Source organism: Nomascus leucogenys, chromosome 10, assembly GCF_006542625.1.
Source record: "Nomascus leucogenys isolate Asia chromosome 10, Asia_NLE_v1, whole genome shotgun sequence".
Classification (NCBI taxonomy): domain Eukaryota; kingdom Metazoa; phylum Chordata; class Mammalia; order Primates; family Hylobatidae; genus Nomascus; species Nomascus leucogenys.
In genome coordinates, this window is record NC_044390.1 from 62,501,373 (window position 1) to 62,525,730 (window position 24,358).

Sequence of the window (24,358 nt, forward strand, 5' to 3'; positions counted from 1 at the left end):
AGACTGGTTGCTGTCTGCAGCTACACATTTTGCTGTGGATTCGGGTAGCTACAGGCAAAGCAGCAGGAGTAAACATGCCATTTTATATTCTCTCTCCTGGTGCATGTGCATGCTGGAGTCTGCCTGCTGAGGAGGGGGTTTAGAAAGTGGGAGGAACCCAGCGCTGAACTGCAGACAGCGCATCCCAGATCATGAGAGCCGACGGTTCCATTTTCAGGGCTTTTGCAACCAAGTTGTTCAACACAACCATTAGTCTAAATTAAACGATACACGCTAACATTTAAATAAATCATATTTAAAACAAAAGTAATACATATTAAAACATACCAATTTCCAGTCATTTCTCTACACTTTTCAGCAGTCTATGCCCTTGAGGTTATTTATGTCTCTGGTATCTGTGTGGTGAAAGTAGGATGACAGACTTCTGCGTGTGTTCTTTCAACTCCCTCATCAGGGGCTTCACGTTGGTAGTTTGAAATCTGCCACGATGGGGATATTCAACCCTTGGAAATTGGCATACCCTACAAATAGATGCATTCTCCCCTCCCTGGTGTTAAACCTCAGGACCCCACTGTGGCCTTCAGCCTCATCATCAGCCAGTTTCCTAGAGAATTAGGTTGGTTTTATGCATTGAGTAACAGCTTAACCAATAACTCACTGGTCTTTGATTGCATTGCTCATCGCCTTTTCGTGTACAGGTTCTCTAGACACCTCCATGGAAGAAAATGTCATTGCTTAAGGTTTGTTTCAAAAATTTCTGGATTCATTGCTAGCATTGCCTAAGCTCATTCATTCTCCCCTGAGTTCGATGAAAAACACCCAAATCCCTCTAATTCTCATGTTCCTCTGTGATATTGAGACACAGCATCCAATAGTTTTCCAACGGAATAGTTTTCTTACCTGGGAATGTCCTCCCCAGATAGTTGAGACTCAGGAACAGCATGGAACAATAATGGCTCTGCCTCTGCTTCATCATCTTCTTGGAAAAAATGTGAGATGTCACAACGGATCTCAGAAACACGGGGTAGCTCCCTGTATACCCTGGAAAACAAGAACAGAATTTTTACTATGAATATAAGGTAGGTGCCTGATGATAGCATAGGCTGTGCAGGAAGATTTTATGTTAATAGCCACAGACCCCATATTTTATCTTAGGGCCCATATTTTATCTTAGGGAAGTCATTCCTCAGGCCCCTACGACTCCATCTCACCTCTCAGACTCCCATGACCCTTTCTTATGTCTCATTATGTTAAATTTAACTGGGTCTCTGTTTCCCACTATATGCTGCTCTTTCCATCCTAGGAAGCAGACGTCAGTCAGTTCTCAACATCTAGCATTTGCCAGAAACTTTGGTTTCATAATAGGTCAACAAGTATGTTGACCTATATAACCTTGCTAAGAATTTTAGGGAAAGGATGAGATTCCTAATTTGTAATCTCCATTCATCCATAATTGGTGCCCGAGAGAATAGGACCCTAAGATGATTGGGATTGCGGGGCATTAGTGAGATTGGGCCTGTGTTATAAGAACCCATGGAACAGTTATCTCCTCTTCTCCCTTCTGCCTGCAAATGGTGAGAGGGGTTGCATAAAGCACAAAAATGCTCACAGAAAAAGAAAATTATGGATATTGTACACATTTTCTTTTCCCATCAAGGATCCTTATTCAGATATGGAACATGAGAGTCCTATGCTAGATCCTTTTCTCTTCTTCATTTTCGAAGGCTTGGCGCTGTCCTCCTATGGCTGGCAGGAATCAAGATCGAGGTTAGGAGTGATGGAGTGTCCTTTAGGCCAAGATATTCACTGGCCAATATGACAGCCACTAGCCACACATGCCTATTTACATTTTAGTTTTCAATTGTTAAATGTGAAAATCAGTTCCTCCTTCGAAGTAGCCATATTTCAAGTGCTCAAAAGCCACACGTGGCTCTTGCCTGCCACCATGTAAGACATGCCTTTGCTCCTCCTTTGACTTTTGCCATGATGGTGAGGCCTCCGCAGCCATGTGAAACTAAAAGAATTTTTCTGGGGAATGGACATAGGCGTGGGACATCTGGCAACAAAATCTGCTTTGAAGAGGACCCCAGGGAACAGAGATGAGGTCTCAGGCTGGTCTTGAACTCCAGGCCCCAAGAAATCCTTTCACCTTGGCATCCCAAAGCACTGGGATTACAGTCATGAGCCACCACACCCAGCCTGAGCATTACTGTTTGACAGATATTCCCAAAGCACTCTCCACAAAAGGTTACAACAGTGAACACTTCCATCAGCTGAATATCCGTGAAAGCAATTGTTGAGAGATTTTGAAGTAAGTTCAAAACCAAACTGTAGAAAAAAAAAATTGATAAAAAAGGAAAGCAAAAAAAAAAAGAAAGAAAATAACTGAGGAATTATTACTAAAGACAACTTTTGTCTAAAAAAAAAAAAGAAGAACATTTGCTTGCAATGTAAAATCGGGTTTCAGCTGGAAAATTAAGCCTGTTAAAAACATCAACAACAAGAGCAAAAATCCTGAATATTTTTTCAGCAATTCTAATTAAAGTATGTATGTTAAAAAAAAGAAAAAGCTATGCGTGGCCAGTGGCTTTCACACTGGACAGCACAGACAGGGAACACTTCCATCCTGGGTGAGAACTCTATTGGACAGCATTGACTTTAGAACCTCTGCTGTAGTCCAGTTGACCAGAGGGTCATGCCTTGGGGTATCTGGCATTGGTTTCATTTCTATTTTTATTTTTATTTTTTAAATTGAGACAGAGTCTGGCTCTGTTGCCCAGGATGGAGTGCAGTGGCATGATCTTAACTCACTGCAACCTCTGCCTCCCGGGTTCAAGCTATTCTCCTGCCTCATTGTCCCCAATAGCTGGGATTACAGGCACGCACCAGCACACCCGGTTAATTTTTTATATTTTTGGTAGAGACGGGGTTTCATCATGTTGGCCAGGCTGGTCTCCAACTCCTGACCTCAAGTGAACCACCCGCCTTGGCCTCCCAAAGTCCTGGGATTACATCTGTGAGCCACTGCGCCCAGTCTGGGATAGGTTTTATTAAACAAAGTAATTCTTTGAGCTCTACCATCCATGGTCCCCGGCGTGCAGCACTGCCTTTGAAATATCCCATGTTAAAAGGGTGCATGGACTAAGCAAGACTGAGGAATTCCTCTCCTCATTAGCAGTGCTTTTCAGCCTGTGAAATATCACCCTGAAATAAAATCTATACCTGAGTTAACAGCACGGTATCAACATCAGTTTCCTGGTATTAGCAATGACTGTTTGTATTGGGTCATTCTGGTTTTTTTGTTTTTTTTGTTTTGTTTTGTTTTTGATGGAGTTTTGCTCTTGTTGCCCAGGCTAGAGTGCAATGGCGTGATCTTGGCTCACTGCAACCTCTGCCTCCCGAGTTCAAGCAATTATCCTGCCTCAGCCTCCTGAGTAGCTGGGATTACAGGCATGCGCCACCACACCCACTTAATTTTGTATTCTTAGTAGAGACGGGGTTCCTCCATGTTGGTCAGGCTGGTTTCAAACTCCCGACATCAGGTGGTCCGCCCCCCTCGGCCTCCCAAAGTGCTGGGATTACAGGAGTGAGGCACCATGCCTGGCCTGTATTGGGTCATTCTTGCATTGCTATAGAGCACTATCTGAGACCAGGCAATTTACAAAGAAAAGAGGTTTAATTGGCTCATGGTGCTGCAGGATGTACATCATGGGACCAGCTTCTGCTTGGTTTCTGGGAGGCCTCAGGGATGTTTAACTCATGGTGGAAGGTGAAATGGGAACAGGCCTGTCACATGATGTCAGCAGGAGCAAGAGAGTGAGGGGGGAGGTGCCACACACTTTTAAACAACCAGATCTTGCAGGAACTCGGAGTGAGAAGCCACTTATCACCAAGGGGATGGTGCTAAACCATTTATGAGGGATATGCCCCCATGATCCAATCACCTCCCTCCTGGCTTCACTTCCAACACTGGGAATCACATTTCAGCATGAGATTTGGAAGGGACAAACATCCAAATCATATCGCTATTGTTACAGGAAGTATTATCGGCTGGGTGCAGCAACTCATGCCTGTAATCCCAGCACTTTGGGAGGCTGAGGCAGGTGGATCACTTGAGGTCAGGAGTTTGAGACCAGCCTGGCCAACATGGTGAAACCCCATATCTACTAAAAATAAAAAAATTAGCCAGGTGTGGTGGCAGGCGCATGTAATTCCAGCTACTTGGGAGGCTGAGGCAAAAGAATCGCTTGAACCCCAGAAGCGGAGGTTGTAGTGAGCCAAGATCGCGCCACTGCACTCCAGCCTGGGTGACAGAGCAAGACTTCATCTCAAAAAAAAAAAGAAAAAAAGTATTAACATGAGGGAACCTGGGTGAAGGCCATAGGGGAACTCTGCCCTTTTCTCCCAACTACTTTATCATTAATATTGTTATTTTTTTTTTTGAGATGAAGCCTCACTCTGTCTCCCAGGCTGGAGTGCAGTTGCACGATCTCGGCTCACTGCAGCCTCCGCCTCCCAGGTTTGAGCGATTCTCCTGCCTCAGCCTCCTGAGTAGCTGGGATTACAGGTGTGGGCCACTATGCCCAGCTAATTTTTGTATTTTTAGTAGAGATGGGGTTTCACCATGTAGGCCAGGCCAGTCTCAAACTTTTGACCTCAGGTGATCCACCTGCCCTCGCCTCCCAGTGTGCTGAGATTACAGGTGTGAGCCACTGGGCTCAGATCTTTTTTTCCTACTTCTTATGAGATACAAACACTTTTGAAATAAAAACTTAAGATAACAAAGAAGAAAAGTAACATATATACTAATTTTATGCAAATAACCTACATGTCTTTGCTTCTTATGAATGTACATAAACCAGTGGAGTAAAATTCCAAATCTTTAATTTTTTCCCAACAAACAGATGTCCCTTACGTATCATCTGTCACACAGGCCTCAGCCTGAGAAAAAATTCCAGTTTTTGTGTATTGCAGTTCCCGTATGCTATTGTCAACCAACACGTTCCATGGTCCTTGTATTCTTATGAGTTTGGATGCATCTACGTTCCTACTGGATCCGCGGTCCCTGGGAAAACACAAATGGAGTTGGAATGTGAGCACGTCAGAGGAGCTCGATGGTGGGACAATCTCCTCACTGTGATGTAGCGAAAGTAGCCCGATCCTTAGAGATATCCATCCTTAGACATGCCCATCCATAGAGATGCCATCCTTAGAGATACTATCCTTAGAGATGCCCATTCTTAGAGACACCTTCTTTGATGCCCATCCTATAATAAAATGCCATTCCTCCACATTTTTATTGAATTAACTGCATCGCTGTTACCACTTAGTAGACAATCTTATCTCAGGAGGTATGCTTCCTTTGATTCTCAATTCCCTGATGTTCATCACAGTCTGTCACACTTGGCGACACTCACTACTGGCTTTTGAAAGGATACTGTGTTTTTGTAAACTATAGGAGCATAAGAAGGGCCCCACTCTTCTATGCCTTGTTGGTCCTAAACAGGAGGGAATGTTAACCTGATGAAGTCGTTTGCACAACACTGGATGGACCGAACTTATCTGAAGGTAGGACCTCTTTATTTAGTGTGAGCATGTCAGGGATAATGGACACCAGAGAAATCTGCATTCACTGCCTTTCACAGACATCACTCAGCAGTGACAGATCTGTCAAAGTTGTTGCTTAACCTCTCTGAGTAGCAGCTTTCTAACTTGTAAAATAAGGATACAGTACTCTCGTCACAAATCCTTGTGGTGATTAATCATAGAAGGCCAAAATTACTTAGCGCAAGAGTTGGAAACACTGGTTTCCCAAAGCAAACAATTCATCCTAGTCCGTGGTCTTTCATGCATGACAGAGCATCTGTCTCAGTCATTTCAGACTGTTTTTTTTTTGTTGTTGTTGTTTTTTGATTCAGAGGTTCACTGTTGTTGCCCAGGCTGGAGTGCAATAGCACGATCTTGGCTCACTACAACCTCCACCTCTTAGGTTCAAGTGATTCTCGTGCCTCAGCCTCCCGAGTAGCTAGGATTACAAGTGCCTGCCACCATGCCCGGCTAATTTTTGTATTTTTAGTAGAGATGGGGTTTCACCATGTTGGCCAGGCTGGTCTCGAACTCCTGACCTCAGGTGATCCACCTGCCTCCGCCTCCCAAAGTGCTGGGATTACAGGCGTGAGCCACTATGCCTGGCCAAGGTTGCTATTTTTAAAACCTATAGACTGAGAAGCTTGTAAACAATATAAATGTATTTGTCACAGCTCTGGATGCTGGAAAGTCCAGGATCAAGGTGCTGGTAGATCAGTGTCTGCTTCTGATTCATAGAGGGCAGATTTCTTGTTCTGTCCAAGCATGGGGAAAGAGAAAGGAGCTCTCCAGGGTCTCCTTCATGAGGGAACTAATTCCATTCATGAGGGCTCTACCTTTATCACCTGACACCTCTCAAAGGTGCCATCTCCTAATAACATCACATTGTAAGTCAGGATTTCAACAAACGAATATTGGAAGAACACAAACATTCATTCTGCAGCAGTGTCTGAATTGCATACATAGAAATATTTGGTCAGATTAATTTGTTTTGAGTTCCAAGACAACGTAAAACAGTGCATTCATTTTCTACAAATGAGACATAAGCCTGGTGCTGATGAGGAAGGAGCCACTAAAACACACAGCGGGAGAGCTTAGTGAGTCAGGCTGCTTGGTTCTGCTCTGATCTGGGCGCCGTGCTATGGGATTGTCAAGAGCATGGTCAAGGCCATAGGCCCATGCATCAAGGAAAGAGCTGGAAGAACAGCCCCAGACTCACTTTTGCTCAGGTATGAGGTTGCCATGGTCAGAATCAGGGAAGGAGAGAGAGGTCTAAAAAGGTCAGAATCAGGGGAGGAGAGAGAAGGTCTAAAAAGTACACCTGGGCCAGGCGTGGTGGCTCACACCTGTAATCCCAGCACTTTGGGAGGCCGAGGTGGGCGGATCACCTGAGGTCGGGAGGTCCGGACCAGCCTGGTCAACATGATGAAACCCCGACTCTACTAAAAATACAAAAATTAGCCAGGTGTGGTGGTGCATGCCTGTAATCTTAGCTACTCGGGAGTCTGAGGCAGGAGAATCGCTTGAACCCAGGAGGTGGAAGTTGCAGTGAGCTGAGGTGGTACCAGCAACTCTGGCCTGGGCAACAGAACAAGACTCTGTGTCAAAAAAAAAAAGTACATCTGGGTGCCCATGGGGGTTTTCCCTTCATTCATGCAGAGATTGGTGAATGAATAAAATGTGAGCAGAACCTTTCTTCTAGAAAACATCCATGGTCCTCTGTATCTCATGAACTATAATGAGACGCAGAAGAATCAGCCATCAGGAGCCCTCACAGAGCGCAAAGTCACTCACGGTCTCGGCAGCTCTTCCTCACTGCTGCGACTCTTTTCTGGACACTCCTTTTTTTCCATTTGTCAAACGTGGTATTTATGTCTTTACTGTATCTTTTTTACCCTGAAAAAATAAAAGGAGGTAGTATTTAGGTACTTGGGAAGAACCGTCAGATAAATCTTAGCTTCTGTGTCTCTAAAAGGTTGACAAAAGTGCTTATTGCTCATTCACAAGAGATCCGTCAGTGGAATTGCTCCTAGTAGCGGTGGGTACTTAGGACAGAGGCCAAAACAGGAGAGTTGTAAAATAGAAACTTCCTTTTTTTTTTTTTTTTTTTTTTTTTTGAAACAGAGTCTAGCTCTGTCGCCCAGGCTGGAGTGCAATGGTGAGATCTCGGCTCACAGCAACTTCCACCTCCCCGGTTCAAGCAATTCTCCTGCCTTAGCCTCCTGAGTAGCTGAGATTACAGGCATGCGCCACCATACCCGGCTAATCTTTCTATTTTTAGTAGAGACAGGGTTTCTCCATGTTGGTCAGGCTGGTCTCAAACTCCCAACCTCAGGTGATCGGCCCATCTTGGCCTCCCAAAGTGCCAGACTGCAGGCATGAGCCACCATGCCCTGCCGGATTTTTCAAATTCTTTTATTTTTGATGTAGCCCTGGGTCTGCAAGTTAAGTCATGTAGAATAGTAACTTCTAGAGATTCCAACCTGACAGAGGCAAAAGTGTGATTATTTTCCTTGCCTTCCATTCTTCTCTCATACAACTCTAATGGTTTCTCTTGCCTAAATTGTCACCTTGATTTCTTTAAAATACTTGGGTTTAGGAACCGTTGACTAATCCATTACCTTCACTGGCTCTGCTATGACATTTTTTTAAAGATTAGATTTTTAAAATAATGGTTTTATGGATATATAGTTCACGAACCACACAATTCACCCACATAAGTCTACAATTCAATATTGTATAGATAGTATAGTTACGAAGTTGTACAATCACCACCACAATCAGTTTTAGGACAGCATCATCGCCTCAAAAAGAAACTCATTAAGCGGCACTCCCCATTCCCCACGTGCACGCACACCCAGCCACAGGCACCCACGAATCCACCTTCTGTCTCCATAGGTTGACTCACTCTGGACATTTGATTTAATAGGAGTTGTTATGGACTGAATGTATGTGTCCACCCTCAAGTTCATGTGTTGAAATCCTAACTCCAAATGTGATGACAGGAGGAGATGGGGCCTTCGGGAGGTGATGAGGTCATGAGGGTGGAATCTTCATGAGTGGTCTCAATGCCCTTAGAAAAGAGACCCCAGAGACCTCGCTCCCGCTTTCTACCATGGGAGAATGCAGCAAGAAGTCAGCCATCTACGAACAAGGAAGCAGGTCCTCTCCAGGCACTGAAGGTACCAGTGCCTTGATCTTGGACTTCCCAGCCTCCAGAACTGTGAGAAATAAATCCTGTTGTTTAAGCCACATGGTCTATGATACTTTTGTTAAAGAAGCCCAAAGTGACTAAGACAGACATCAAACAATATATTGTCCTTTGTGATGGATTCTTTCACTTCCCGTAATGTTTTCAAGGTCCATCCATATTATACTGCATAACAGCACCTCCTTTGCTTTCATGGCTGAATAATATTCCACCGTATGGAGACACCACATATTCTCTATCCATTCAGCAGACGATAGACATTTGGGTGAGTTCCACTTTGGGACTGTTATGAAAAATGATACTGTGAATATTCAGGTACGAATTTCCATGTGGACAGATTAATTCCTTCTCTTGGGTGCATACTTAGGAGTGGAGTTGCTGGGTCATATGCTAACTCTATGTTTAACCTTCAAGGAACTGCCAGACTGTTTTCCAAAGTGCCAATTTCCGTGCTCACTTCAGCAGCACACATACCAAAGCGCCAATTTCCATTCCCACCAGCAGTGTAGGAGGGTGCCAGCTTCTCCATATCCTCACCTATAATTGTTATTATGGGCCTTTTAAAAATGGCCATTCTAGTACATGTAAAGTGATGTTATTGTGATTTTTGAAGATTAACTTTTATATAATAGTAAAAATACATATTATTAATAGCATTTCAGAGACTCTGGATAACAGAAAAGATAATTAGTGAAATACAAATCACTAATTTGTAATTAGTCACCAGGCTGCTCCGCCTCCCAGGTTCAAGAGATTTTCCTGCCTCAGCCTCCCGAGTAGCTGGAACTACATGCTTGAGCCATCACGCCTGGCTAATTTTTTTGTATTTTTAGTAGAGATGGGGTTTTACCGTGTTAGCCAGGATGGTCTCGATCTCCTGACCTGGTGATCCTCCCGCCTCAGCCTCCCAAAGTGCTGGGATTACAGACGTAAGCCATTGCCCCTGGCCCAGATAAATAATCTAAAGATTTGAATTCCAAAACCCTATACAAATGTTTTATTTTACCACCAATGAATTTATCTGCAATAACTGAATGTCTATTTATATGCATAATAATCACTCACAGGTTCTAACTAAACAAACCAAATATTTCTATCCAATTTTCAACAAAAATATTAAAATCTGCATATTTCATTTATTCATGTTTAATTATTATGCTTCTCACAGCCTGCGAAAAATTTAATTTAGCTATCCTCTGAACTACAAGCTTTCCCTTTGTTATAATGAACTTATCTTTTACTTAAGTATCGTTATTCCAGAGTTAATATAGTATGCATTCAAATTATTTCTTATTTAGTATTATTTTATCTAGTACCATTATATATTTAATTGTTTCTATGAAGCCAGGCACAGTGGTTTGCGCCTGTAGTTCCAGCTACTCGGGAGGCTGAAGTGAGAGGATCCCTTCATCCCAGGAGTCTAAGGTCACAGTGAGCTATGATGGCGCCACTGCATTCCAGTCTGGGCGACAAAGTAATACCTCATTTCAAGAAACAAAATGGAATTTTTTCCTTATAAGAATTTTAAAGAAGGTGTACATTATCTTGGCTAACTTTCTATAGGATTAACTAGAAATTATGGAGACTTGGTCTACAGTCTTCTTTTTTTCATGAGTCAAAAAGCATCTCTCACTTTAGTTACACCTGTATTAGGAGAGTTATGATCAATTACAGCAGTTGCAGTTTCCAAGAACTTGGATAAATACAAACCTGAATTACACAGAATTTATATAAATCCAGATATTCAAAAATGAGAAATAATGTAATCTATGACCAAAGTAACATCAAGACAACATACAATTAAATCACTCAACCATTACTGGGAATATGTATCAAGGCTTATTTGTAAAATTCTACCTGGTACTTCTGAAATGAACAAGGCAATGGGAAATAACAGTTTATCTTGTCTATTACTGAGTATTAATGAAAGCAATAAGGTGAATGGAAAAGTCCATGAAAACTCCATTTTCAGAATAACGAGGAGACAGATTTAATTCACAGATCCAATGTTTCTCACCAGCTGACAAAACTGTGTTAAGTCAGGGTGAAGCATGGCGGAGGAACAGGGAGGAAGTGCGGAGTGAGAAAACATAAAGAAGTCAGGAAGTGCCAGAAGAGTAATTTCCTGTGAGTAAAGCCTCATACTCAGTGATTCATCGATAGAGTCTGAATACAAGAGCTGTGAGGTCTGGGCAGTTGGAGTGGAGGCTGAGGAGGAGATAAATGTGGTAGAGGCGGTGTGGATGGGAGATCCTTGAAAACAGAGAAATGCCCTAGTGTGACAGAGTACAGAAATACTACTAAAACACACTTGTAGAAAGAACGTTCTGCATATAATCAGGCATGGAACGGTCCCATGCATTCCATAATAATTAAGAAAAAGATATTACCAGAGCATCGCTGAAAGGTACTACAAGAAAATAGGTGAGAAGACCAGGAAGTTGTTGTTTTTTGTTTTGTTTTGTTTTGTTTTGTTTTAGACAAACAACAATCAAAGGAAATTGATGGACCCAAGTTAACAATCATTCTTGGGGGGAAAAAACTCCACCCACAATTCCTAAGTAAAAAGGATTACACCCATTCTCGGCATAATATGTCTCTCTCAGGCCAAAGGATAACCTTGTGCTTCATGTGGACACTATGAAATCATTCCAGCTGAAGTCAGGAAAATACCAAGACCTTCCCTATTTAAGTTAAAATATCGGAAGCTTATTCCAAAATATTGGACAAATTCCAAATACAGTGATTGAAAGGAAGGAGATTAAACTATAACTCACTACACGTTATTTTCCTCTATAGAGAAACATAACGAATCACCTGAAATAAGCTACAAAAGTAAGATAAACCAGTAAGTTAGAGAGAGAATCTTTTTGTTTTTCTTTGAGACGGGGTCTCCGTCTGTCGCTCAGGCTGTAGAAAAGTGGCGCAATCTCAGCTCACCGCAACCTCTGCTTCCTGGGTTCAAGTGATTCTCCTGCCTTAGCCTCCCAAGTAGCTGCGATTACAGACATGCACCACCATGCCTGGCTAATTTTTTTTTGTATTTTTAGTAGAGATGGGGTTTCACCATGTTGGATAGGCTGGTCTCAAACTTCTGACCTCAGGTGATCCGCCCACCTCAGCCTCCCAAAGTGCTGGGGTTACAGGTGTCAGCCACCGCACCGGCCAGAAGAATCTTAATATACAAAAGTGAATGGCTTCTTAATATGACAGACTATCCCAATTCCATGAAAGAAGAAAATACACTCATTAAAATAGAAACTATGGTGCCTAGAATTAAACTATACAAAAAAACTACATGACCCATATAATGTTTTTATTTTCAAATAATTTTAAACATTGAAAAATAGCAAAGATTCACATAAATCCTCAACCAGCTTATCCGAATGTTAGCTATATATAATTGTATTATATATAATAATTGTTATATATAAAATAACTATATATATACATGTATTGTATATTGTATTATATATAAATAATTGCATATCTATATTTACATATTATATATAATATACAATTGTATATGTAATTGCAATATAATAATTATATATATAATAGCATATACAATACAATTATCCAACCAGGAAATTGATGTTAGCATATCGTACCATTACCTAATGTGCAGACCTTATTTGAATTTTGTCAACATTTGTCTGAGTGTCCTCTTTGTTCTCCAAGATCTAATCGAGGATCTCACATTGCACTTACTTGTTATCTCTCCTTAGATTCCTCCAGTCTGTGACCGTTTCTTATTCTTTCCTTGTCTTTTGTGATTGTGACACTTTTGCGGAGCATGGTCAATTATTTTACAGAATGTTTACCAATTTGGATTGCTTTGATGTTTTCTCATGATTAGGTTGAGGTCATGCATGTTTGTCTTCTGTGTTCAGTCAACATGCCCCATCCTTTTTGGAATATTTCTTCATGTTCTGGCGTCACAATTTGTTCCAACGTTATCCTGCATATTCCTGCCCCAGCCCTGGAAGTAACCACTTCTCCACAGATCCTTGGCTCCCTTGTATTCAAAAATAGTATTTAGAAATCAAGATCTGGGAACTATATGTGTTTACCGCTACTAAGGTATTTTTGTCCTAAACTCTCTCAGTGGAAAGACCTGGGGAATCCATGCATGTATACTGAATTGTGCCTACACATGCATGTATTTACTTCTCGATAGACAGACTGACAAACAGACAAATAGAGCATAGCAGAGTAAAAGAGCTATTCTGATACATGAAATAGGAAATCAATAATAAAAAAACAACATTGCTCTAGAAATAGGTGGACAAAGGATATGAACATGAAATTCACAGAAACGGAAAAACAAATGGTTCCCAAGCATGTGCCGAATGAAAAAAACACCATGCTCAATGAAGATTAAAGCTACTCTTGAATATTTTTTCTCCATGAATTTGGAAATCATGGGAAAGTCTGAAAACTCATCTACTGACAAGGCTGTGGGAAATCTGGCATTCTGATATTGCTGATGGGAGTGTCACCTGCTATTTATTATATGGATGGCAACTTTATGGACATCTATTGAACTCATAAATGACATCCCACTCGGAATGGTAAATCGATTTTGAGGAATTGATATACTTTCCTATACAAATATACTTACCTATATATGAACTGATGTTCACATGTTTACTCACTGTGGCACTCTTTATAAATACAATTGAGGCCAGGCACTATGGCTCAAGCCTGTAATCACCACACCTTGAGAGGCCAAGCCGGGCAGATCACTTGAGGTCGGGAGTTCGAGACCAGCCTGGCCAACAAGGTGAAACCCCGTATCTACGAAAAATACAAAAATTACCTGGGCGTGGTGGCGCGAGCCTGTAATTTCAGCTACTCGGGAGGGTGAGGCAGGAGAATCACTTGAACCGAGGAGGCATAGGTTGCAGTGAGCCGAGATGGTGCCACTGCACTCCAGCCTGGGTGACACAGCAAGACTCCATCTCAAAAATAAAAAGTAAAATAAAATAAACTAAAACTTGAAATGACTGAAATGTTTTTCAATAGGGGAATGAATAAAGACATCATGATACATCCGATGATGAAATAATATGCAATTTTAAAAGAATGTCAAAGATCTCTAAAAACTGACACTGAATTATCACTAAGATCTATTGTTAATGAAAAAAAGGCATAGTAAATAACAGTGTGTAAACTTTCTACTCTTCAAGTAAAGAGTAAAAATTTGTATATGCATAAAGAAACTCTGGATATATATATACAGTAACACCACAGTACATACTCAACTGTGTTTGGGGAGCAGACTATGTGAATTTATTACCCTTTATAAAGTAAATAAATGGTTTAAAAACCTCCATCTAAAATTTTCACACGGAAAATTTTATATATATATATATTATACTTTCATGATACTATGTTATTGTTTATATATATATGCACACACATAATACTTCCATTTGTTTTGATGTCACACAAGCAAAATTAAAATTACACTAAATTTTAAATTTTAACGTTCAAATACACATGATTTTTACCATTTGTGATACACATTGTATCATATGTATTCTCAATTGAAATTTCAATTAAAATTCAGTGACCACTCATCAAATTTTACCATCACTATTTCAATTGAAAACATTTTCATATTGCATTTAAAAAGTTTTGACGGTTTACTTTTATTTTAGAAATCAAATTATTTCACGAAAACCAAATACTCTTCACCTTAAATTGTCTTTTTTACTCCCATGAAAATCTGTATTCACCTTCACAAGAAAAAAATGCAAAATTACATTCTTTAAAGTTCAATTACTAAAATTCTTGTATAGTATTTTATATGACATTGGAAATTTTAAAAAGCATGTAATAAAAATCCCAGTCACGCATGAAGGCATAGCCTTGCTTGCATGCATTGCCTGTAGCCCCAGCCACTCCAGAGGCCGAAGTGGGAGGATCACTTGGGTCCAGATGGCTGAGACCAGTCAGTGCCACATAGTGAAGCCCTGTCATTTAAAAAAAATTCCTAAACTTCCAAAAATTGGAATAAAACTCATTATTCCTTGACATATTAAAGAAACAAACAACAGAGAAATGAACGAATGATATAAATAAGGAATCAAAAGGATGAAACACAAATGTCCTGAAAAGATGTTAAAATTCACTAGTAATCAGGGGAATTATCAGATATCAGATATCTGATACAACCACTACCAGATATCATTTTCACCCACAATACTGATGCAAATAAGAAAATCTGACAAAATCAAGTGTGAATATGAATGTGTAGCAATGGAAACTCGTAAATCAGTAGTGGAGATGAACGAAAACACAGCCGCTTTGGAGAATAAATTGCCTATATCTAGACAACTTCAAGACACACCTACCCTTGAAATTATGTGTGGTCAAGAAAATGCATATAAAAAGTCTATCGTATTATGGTTTGCTATCAGAAAACAGGGTAACAAACTGAACGTCCATCATCAAAGAATGGATACATTGATTATAATATCATCATTGCATTAATACTGTAGCACAGTTAACATAAATTATTAAAACCACATGTAAACATGGATAAATATTTAAAATGTAACATTGGGCCAGGCACGGTGGCTCACGCCTATAATCCCAACACTTTGGGAGGCCAAGGCGGGCGGATCACCTGAGATCAGGAGTTCGAAGCCAGACTGCCAACATGGTGAAACCCCGTCTCTACTAAAAATACAAAAATTAGTCGTGCGTGGTAGTGGGCGCCTGTCACCCCAGCTACTCGGGAGGCTGAGGCAAGAGAATCGCTTGAACCCGAGAGGTAGAGGTTGCAGTGAGCCAAGATCACACCACTGGACTCCAGCCTGGGTGACAGAACGAGACTCCGTCTCAAAAAAAAAAAAAAAAAAAAATTGATTAAAAATCAAATTGCATGAGACTGCACGGCATGATACCAAGCAAATACAACTTTTAAATGTTACAGAAAATAATATTTAAAATACAAACCAAATACATAAATCATGCAGGGGGATTAAGACGTTTCTGGATAGTGGCAACAGCCGAGAGTGGCTGGATGAATTCCAGAGAAATTTCATATATTGCTTCAATTTTATTTAAAATATATTATTACCTATGTCTTAGATATTTTATTGTAAATAATGGACAAGGATATTATAAACTCTGCAGAAGTAAGTGTAATCGTGTTTTTTCCTACTCACATTGAAGATGGCTCAGATGCTTGCACTAACGCTGTTTACCGCCCACAGCCATCATGGCGACCGGAAGTCCTGAGAGCTTGTTTCCCTCAAATCTCAGAAAGCCCTCCTTCTCTGTGAGCATTATTTCCAAAGAAGTTGAGAACCTGAGAAACCGAAGATTAAGGGGATTCTCCCATTTGGCCAGTCCTCCCCTAAAGTCACCACCTGCTGCTTTTCTGGAGCGCTTACCTGGTGAGTTTCAGGAGCCCCAGGGTGCAGGAAGGAGGAGCGGACGCTTGTTGCTTGGACACTGCCAGGCTGCTCTGTGTTCTGTTCCTCTTGGTCACTTAGGAAGGAGTACCCCAAAGGGAGAAGTTCATATGAGGCTGTCGGAAAGGGAAATGGGGCCCTCCCCTTGTTGAAAACAAAACCCTCAGCAAGCTTTGCATCCTGTTAGTCATAGCTGAAATTTATGACTTCAATGACTTGGCGGGGACAGTCTTAATAATCTCTCCATACTCAAGTTGTTTTAATTTCTGTAAAATAATTTTTATACCAGTGTTTGTGTTGTTAATACTAATAACTTTACATTGTAACTGTAATCCTTTAATTATTACAAGTGTTAACCTAAATAACAAACATATGAAAGCTTCCAAAAGAAAACAGTGTTTATTTGGGAATAGAGCATTGCAATTGGGAATAGACATGCCATATTAAACTATGAGTATATTCAGGAAGATAAAGGAAGACAGAAATGGGGAGGATTGCATATTGTTTTGACATAATTTTCCTTGGCCACAAGGATGAGTAAAAAGGGTGACAGTCTAAGGTTGGACAGGCAGTTGCTGGGCAGCATTCTTTGCAGAAATATTTTTTGTTTAAGGTTGCAATGACCTCTACGCAAGGTTGTTGGTTTTGCAGTCTTTTTCATTTTCAGGCACACAAGGATAAGACCCCCCTCTTCATGGCTTTCCTGGCTTTATTTGTCAGGGTCATCTTAACATTAGTGGTTCCATTTTGTTCTGACAACTTTCAGATTTCTCCTTGTGATCAAGAACTTTCTCTGAAAGCATCATTGATCAATCATTCTGTAATTAAGATTTGATGTCCCTTGATGCCAGCATGGACCTGTCCCAGTTTGCTGGTCTCATCCCATGTTGTGAGGAGTCACTGGTGACTAGGAATCGATGTCAAAAGCACATTTGAGCAACAAAGGAGATTTGAAGGGTGTGGCTCTCAGGCTAAGTCTCCCTAGAGTCCATTAGTAAGTTCAATTTTGTCTGTTCTACAGTCTTTTGCTATCCCTTTAAAGTACTGATTCAGTATTATTTTGTTAGGAGCTGCACCTCTGAAAAAATTTAACAAGTAACGGATAGAAAGTTTAAAAAGGAGAAATATAAAGTAAGGGGAAATACAAATTAAGAGCAATGTGAGATTTTCGGTTTGCTATGGTTTTGAGCCATAAACCTAGGTTTAAAGACAACTAATTGAAGAACTCAGTTATTGAAGACAGTGGGGAGTTAGGTGAGACCTGGGGTAACCATGTGGCCTGCTTTCTTATTTTGTGTATAGGGGCCTCAACTTTTCTCACAGGAATTTATCCAGGTATAGCATGTCGTATTAGCAACAGCACAGGCAATTTCTTATTTAACCAATGGATACTAAAGAATTTTGTAGGCTGGGTTCTGTTAAGTTATAAGCAGAAGGAATTGATAATAAAATTTGAATTACACCATTATTCTGCTAAGTAAAAAAGGTCGAATTAAGTGAGATGAAAGTCTCATTATGATATAGACTCTTGTTTCAGCATCTTGCAGAAAGTTATACAGTGTGAAAACACCAACTTTTTCTCCTGGTTTGTAGTGTGAATGTCTCTGGTTACGAAATTGGGCAGTTTGGTAAACTATTGTGTAATCCGCATTTCAGCCTTGAGGCTTGTTCCCGCTTTCATTTTCCTCTGGATCACCAACATGCTAATCTATGTTCACATCATTGAAACCGTAGAGGCCTATACCAATTTCACCATTGTTGGTCCTGGATATTTGCAAGACTATTGTCAAACTAGGCCATACATACAATAATTTAATATACATTTGGGGCTTGGATTATATTTCTGTTAAATTGCACTGCTCTATGGGACTTCTTTTATTCGTTCCACAAATATATTTTGCACATGTTCCTTATTCTTGGTACTATTTAATGGGTTTGATGTACATCCATGATCTAAACAGATAAAACTCCCCCAAGGATCATTTATAAATGTCATGGTGATTCGCGATGACCTGTTTGTGTTCCTCATGGTCTGGACCAGCATCAACATGGCCAATCTCCTCTGCAGACACCAGCGGAGAGCCCAGCATCTGCACAGCCCCAGCCTCTCTTCCCAGCCATCTCCTGAACACAGAGCCACCCGCACCATCCTCCTGCTCCTCGGGTGCTTTGTGTGCTTTTATTGCTCAAACAACTTCATCACCCTTTATTTCTTTTATAAATCTGAGAAAAACCCAAGACTGGAGATGATCACTGGAATTATTTCATCATGCGACCCAACCATCTGCCCTTTTGTGCTCATGAAAAGTAATAGAATTATTTCCTAATTTACCTCTTCCTCTCTAAGACAAGAATGATCAGTTCTCAGGGAGCATTCAATGGCTGACCTCAAACCCCATACTTTCTTCTGCAGCTGGGAAGTCTCCATGATGACTTATGTGGAGAAAAAGTCATGCAGTTATTGAGCAATTGAATTGGGGTTAGTTTGAATTGAGGTGTATCATAAATTTAAAAAGCATTCAGGTTTTGAAGTCAACATAAATAACAGTATATAAATATTATCTTAATTTTCACACTGCTGACAAGTTTAAATTATGACATTTTGGGTAAAACATATGTTTATGTTTTGTTATGTTTACATATGTATGCATATTTAAATAAAATACATATATACACATATGTACATATATATATATATATATATATATATTTTTTTTTTTTTTTTTTTTTTTTTTTTTTTGAGACAGAGTCTTGCTGTGTCATCCAGGCTGGAGTATGCAGTGGTGTGATCTCAGCTCACTGCAACCCCCACCTCCTGGATTCAAGCAATCCTCCCACTTCAGCCTTCCAAGTAGCTAGGATAATAGGTGTGAACCACCATGCCCAGCTAATTTCTTTGTATTTTTTAGTAGAGACAGAGGTTCCCCATGTTGGCCAGGCTGGTCTAGAAATCCTGACCTCAAGTGAACAGCCTGCCTCAGCCTCCGAAAGTGCTAGGATTGTAGGTGTGAGCCACTGCACCGGCCTCATCAGTATATATGTATGTATATATACATATATATATATATATATATATATATAATGTATATGTATATATACACACACATACCCACACACAAACACACATATGTGTATACATATACAACTACATATGTATTTCTAAAACTATCTGCTTGTTTTTGCTTTTTTAAATGCAGTTGCTAGAAAATTTAATATACATTTGGGGCTTGGATTATATTTCTGTTAAACTGCACTGCTCTATGGCACTTCTTTGATTCATTCCACAAATATATTTTGCACATGTTCCTTATTCTTGGTACTATTTAATGGGTTGGACATACATCCGTGATCTAAACAGATAAAACATAATAGCACAAAAGATTATACAGAATGTTTGTGGTACAGGAAAAGGTATATGTACACGATAGGAGCTAAAAAGAATAGGACTGGTTAAGAGAATGTGGTGCGTGAGAGTGCAGGTGTAGGGAGATGCAGTGACTGGGATTACAGGCATGTATCACCATGCCTGGCTAATTTTTGTATTTTTGTAGAGATGGGGTTTCACCATGTTGGCCAGGCTGGTCTCGAACTCCTGGCCTCACGTGATCCACCTGCCTCGGCCTCCCAAAGTGCTGTAATTACAGGTGTGAGCCACCGCACCTGGCCAACATTTATCATTCTGAATACTCATCTGCACAAATGTTTCCAAGTGGGGCCACTTCCCCACCCCTCACATGACAATGGCAGTGATATACCATATACATGGTTATTAAAAAGAATCTGGAGCAACAACATGAATGTCAGACAAATTAGGCTTCAAGAGCATTTCCCTCCATCTTATAGGAGATAAACCCAAAGAAAAAGTTATATTAAGATTCCAATAAAAGAATGCAAGATGACCATCTGTGTAAAAATGTAATCAAGGGGAAGCAGGTACACCTCCAATAACGTTAGACAAAATATATTTTACCTAAACAGCATTACTAAGTATAAAGTAGATCACTTCGATAAGAATAACAATTTTAATTTTGTGTATACATATTAACACTTTCACTATGTGTATGGTATACATGGGTAGAATGATAAACAGATACAGAATAATCCTCCACTGTTGTGGGAAATCTGATCAATAGTCTTTTAGCAATTAACAGAATAACAGAATATCAGTAGAGATATAAAAAATTGACCAAAGCAATTCATATTCTTGACTTAAGTGCCCTAGAATAACAACTCACACAGCCACTGAAGAATCCCCATCATCCTATCTCAAGCATAGAAGAAACACATAGTACATGTAGCCACACAACAAACACAGAAGTGAGTGTCAACAAAGTGGAAGAGTTTAGTTCACAGATTATCTGAATATATGTATAATGAGTTATAAATAATAAATAGTTGAGCCAGGTGAAGTAGTACATGCCTGTAATCCCACCTACTTGGGAGGCTGAGGCAGGAGTTTGAGTCCAGTCTGGGCAGCATTGCAAGCTCCCATCCCCCAAATAATAAATAAACTAATTAAGTAATCAATAATTGAATGAGAAAATTTAGCTCATGTTTCAATATGTTCAATCTTAGGATATATACTTCTAGACAACCACTTAGTGACAAAAATTCTGTAGAAATCCATCACTGAAAGTTCATTATGTAAATAAATGTGAAGACTAGATAAGAACCACAGAACACAATGACATTGGAAAAAATGCCACAGTAATTCTTTGAAAAAAGAAACGCAGGCCGAGCATGGTGGCTCATCCCTGTAATCCCAGCACTTTGGGAGGCCGAAGTGGGCAGATCACAAGTCAGGGGTTTGAGACCAGCCTGGCCAACATAGTGAAACCCCGTCTCTACTAAAAATACAAAAACAATTAGCTGGGTGTGGTGGTGGGCACCTGTAGTCCCAGCTACTCAGGAGGCTGAGGCAGGAGAATGCTTTCAGAGAAAGTTCTTGATCACAAGGGGAAATCTGAAAGTTGACAGAACAAAATGGAGTCACTTATGTTAAGATAACCCTGACAAATAGAGCCAGGAATGCCATGAAGAGAGGGCTCTTATCCTTGCATGCCTGAAAATGAAAAAGACTCTACAAAACCCACAACCTTGCATAAAGGTCTTCACAACCGTAAACAAAAAATATTTCTGCAAGGAATGCTGCCCAGCAACTGCTCGTCCAACCTCGGACTAATGTCACCCTTGTTACTGATCTTTGTAGCCAAGGAAAATTCTGTCAAAACAATATGCAATCCTCTCCATTTCTGTCTTCCTTTATCTCCCTGAATATACACATAGTTTAATATGGCATGTCTATTCCCAGCTGCAATGCTCTATTCCCAAATAAACATTGTTTCCGGCCGGGTGCAGTGGCTCACGCCTGTAATCCCAGCACTTTGGGAGGTCAAGAGACGGAGACCATCCTGGCCAACATGGTGAAACCCCGTCTCTGCTAAAAAATAAAAAATTAGCTGGGCGTGGTGGCGCACGCCTGTAGTCCCAGCTACTCGGGAGACTGAGGCACGAGAATCGCTTGAACCTGGGAGGCAGAGGTTGCAGTGAGCCAAGATCATGCCACTGCACTCCAGCCTAGCGACAGAGTGAGACTCCGCCTCAAAAAGAAAAAAAAAAATTGTTTCCCTTAGGAAGCTTTCATGTTTGTTAGTTAGATTAACACTTCTAATAATTAAAGTTATGCAGTTACAGTGTAAAATTATTAGTATTAACTGAAAGAGTCGGACCGACTCAAACAGTCGGACCCGATCGGGCTCAAACCAAAGACAGGCTGGTCACGGTCAAGAGATTTTATTGGAGGCACCAAGGCGACACCACACGGAGGAGGAGAAGGAAGGAAGAAGGGGCGAGCTGCTTAGGTGCTGGGTTTTTATACTCAGTGGGGCTACGTGGGCTTAGGGGTGGGGTTTGAGTAAAAGGCAGGAGGTGTTCTTCCCTGATTGGCCTTCTCTTGGCGGGCTCGCGGCGTGGAGAACCGGGAACCGGGGGGCGAAGAACCCGGAACCGGCGCCATCTTACTGTGCCCATGTTACCTAACATTAACAACATATACATTGGTATGAAAATTATTATTACAGGCCGGGCGCGGTGGCTCACGCTTGTAATCCCAGCACTTTGGGAGGCCGAGGCGGGCGGATCACGAGGTCAGGAGATAGAGACCACGGTGAAACCCCGTCTCTACTAAAAATACAAAAAAAATTAGCCGGGCGTGGTGGCAGGCGCCTGTAGTCCCACTACTCGGAGAGGCTGAGGCAGGAGAATGGCGTGAACCCGGGAGGCGGAGCTTGCAGTGAGCCGAGATTGCGCCACTGCACTCCAGCCTGGGTGACAGAGCGAGACTCCGTCTCAAAAAAAAAAAAAAAAAAAAATTATTACAGAAATTAAAACAAATTGAGTATGAGAGAGATTATTAAGACTGTCCAAGCCAAGTCATTGAAGTCATAAATTTATGACTAACAGGATGCAGAGCTTCCAGAGGGTTTTGTTTTTAACAAGGGAAGGGCCCTATTTCCCCTTCTGACACGCTCATGTGAACTTCTCACTTTGTCGTACTCCTTCCTTGCTGACCAAGAGGAACAGAACACAGAGCAGCCTGGCGGTGTCCTACCAACAAGCCTCCGTTTCTCCTTGCTGTACGCTGGGACTCCTGAAACTCACCTGTAAGCGCTCCAGAAAAGCAGCAGGTGGTGACTTTAGGGGAAGACGGGCCAAATGGGAGAACACCCTTAGGTCGGTTTCTCTAGTTCTCAACTTCTTTTGAAATAACGCTCGCAGAGGAGGCGGGCTTTCTGAGAACTGAGGGAAGTAAGCTCTCAGGACTTCCGGTCGCCATGATGGCTGTGGGCAGTCAATGGGGTCAGCGCAAGCATCTGGGCCATCTTTAATGTGGGCAGGAAAAAAAACACGATTACACTTGCTTCTGCAGAGTTTATAATATCCTTGTCCATTATTTAAAATAAAATATCTAAGACATAGGTAATAATATATTTTAAATAAAGTTGAAGCAATATATGAAACTTCTCTGGAATTCATCCAGCCACTCAGCTGTTACCACTATCCAGAAACGTCTTAATCCGCCTGCATGATTTATGTATTTGGTTTGTATTTTAAATATCATTTTCTGTAATATTTAAAAGTTGTACTTGCTTGGTATCCTGCTATGCATTCGCATGCAATTTGATTTTTAATCAGTATTTTTTTTTTTTTTGAGATGGAGTCTCCCTCTGTCACCCAGGCTGGAGTGTAATGGAGCAATCTCGGCTCACTGCAACCTCTGCCTCCCAGGTTCAAGCGAGTCTCTTGCCTCAGCCTCCCGAGTAGCTGGAATTACAGGTACATGCCACCATGCTCGGCTAATTTTTTGTATTTTTAGTAAAGACAGAGTTTCACCATGTTGGCCAGGATGGTCTCCATCTCTTGACCTCGAAATCAGCCCGCCTCGGCCTCCGAAAGTGCTGGGATTACAGGCGTGAGCCACTGCGCCCGGCATTGGTTTCTAAATATTATTTTGAAGGATCTGTGGAGAAATGGTCACTTCGAGGGCTGGGGCAGGAATATATAAGATAAAATCGGAACAAGTTGTGACACCAGAACATGAAGAAATATTTCAAAAAGGATGGAGCATGATGAGTGAACACAGGAGACAAACATGCATGACCTCAGCCTAATCATGAGAAAACATCAAAGAAATCCAAATTGATAAACATTCTGTAAAATAATTGGCCATGCTCAGCAAAAGTGTCACAATCACAAAAGACAAGGGAAGAATAAGAAACGGTCACAGACTGGAGGAATCTAAGGACATAACAAATAAGTGCAATGTGAGATCGTCGATTAGATCTTGGAGAAGAAAGAGGACGTTAAGAGAAATATTGACAAAATTCAAATAAGGTCTGCACATTGGGTAATGGTACGATATGCTGACATCAATTTCCTGGTTGGATAATTGTATTACATATACTATTATGTATTACATATACTATTATGTATTACATACACTATTATGTATATAATTATTATATTACAATTACATATACAGTTGTAAATTATATATAATACAATAAAGGCATATATACGATTATATATAATACAATAAATGTATATATACAATTTTATATATAACAACTAT

The 24,358-nt window shown here is 40.7% G+C and overlaps 1 protein-coding gene across 2 annotated transcripts in view; it reads right to left on the reverse strand.

Annotated features, from left to right (window-relative positions):
- The window catches only part of CARD8 (caspase recruitment domain family member 8), a 52,823-nt gene extending 29,782 nt beyond the window's left edge, over positions 1-23,041 (reverse strand). The window contains exons 1-5 of one of the 2 annotated variants that reach the window (XM_030820964.1): positions 22,888-23,041; positions 16,207-16,303; positions 7,381-7,482; positions 4,916-5,065; positions 901-1,041 (exon numbers count right to left, since the gene is read on the reverse strand). In XM_030820964.1, coding sequence (XP_030676824.1) covers positions 901-1,041; positions 4,916-5,065; positions 7,381-7,439 — 350 coding nt within the window. In that variant the 5' untranslated portion in view covers positions 7,440-7,482; positions 16,207-16,303; positions 22,888-23,041. Of the gene's footprint in view, positions 1-900; positions 1,042-4,915; positions 5,066-7,380; positions 7,483-16,206; positions 16,304-22,887 lie in introns of those variants that run through there. The other variant, XM_030820965.1, reaches the window with a different exon arrangement.
- Between the last annotated feature and the right edge of the window lie 1,317 nt (positions 23,042-24,358).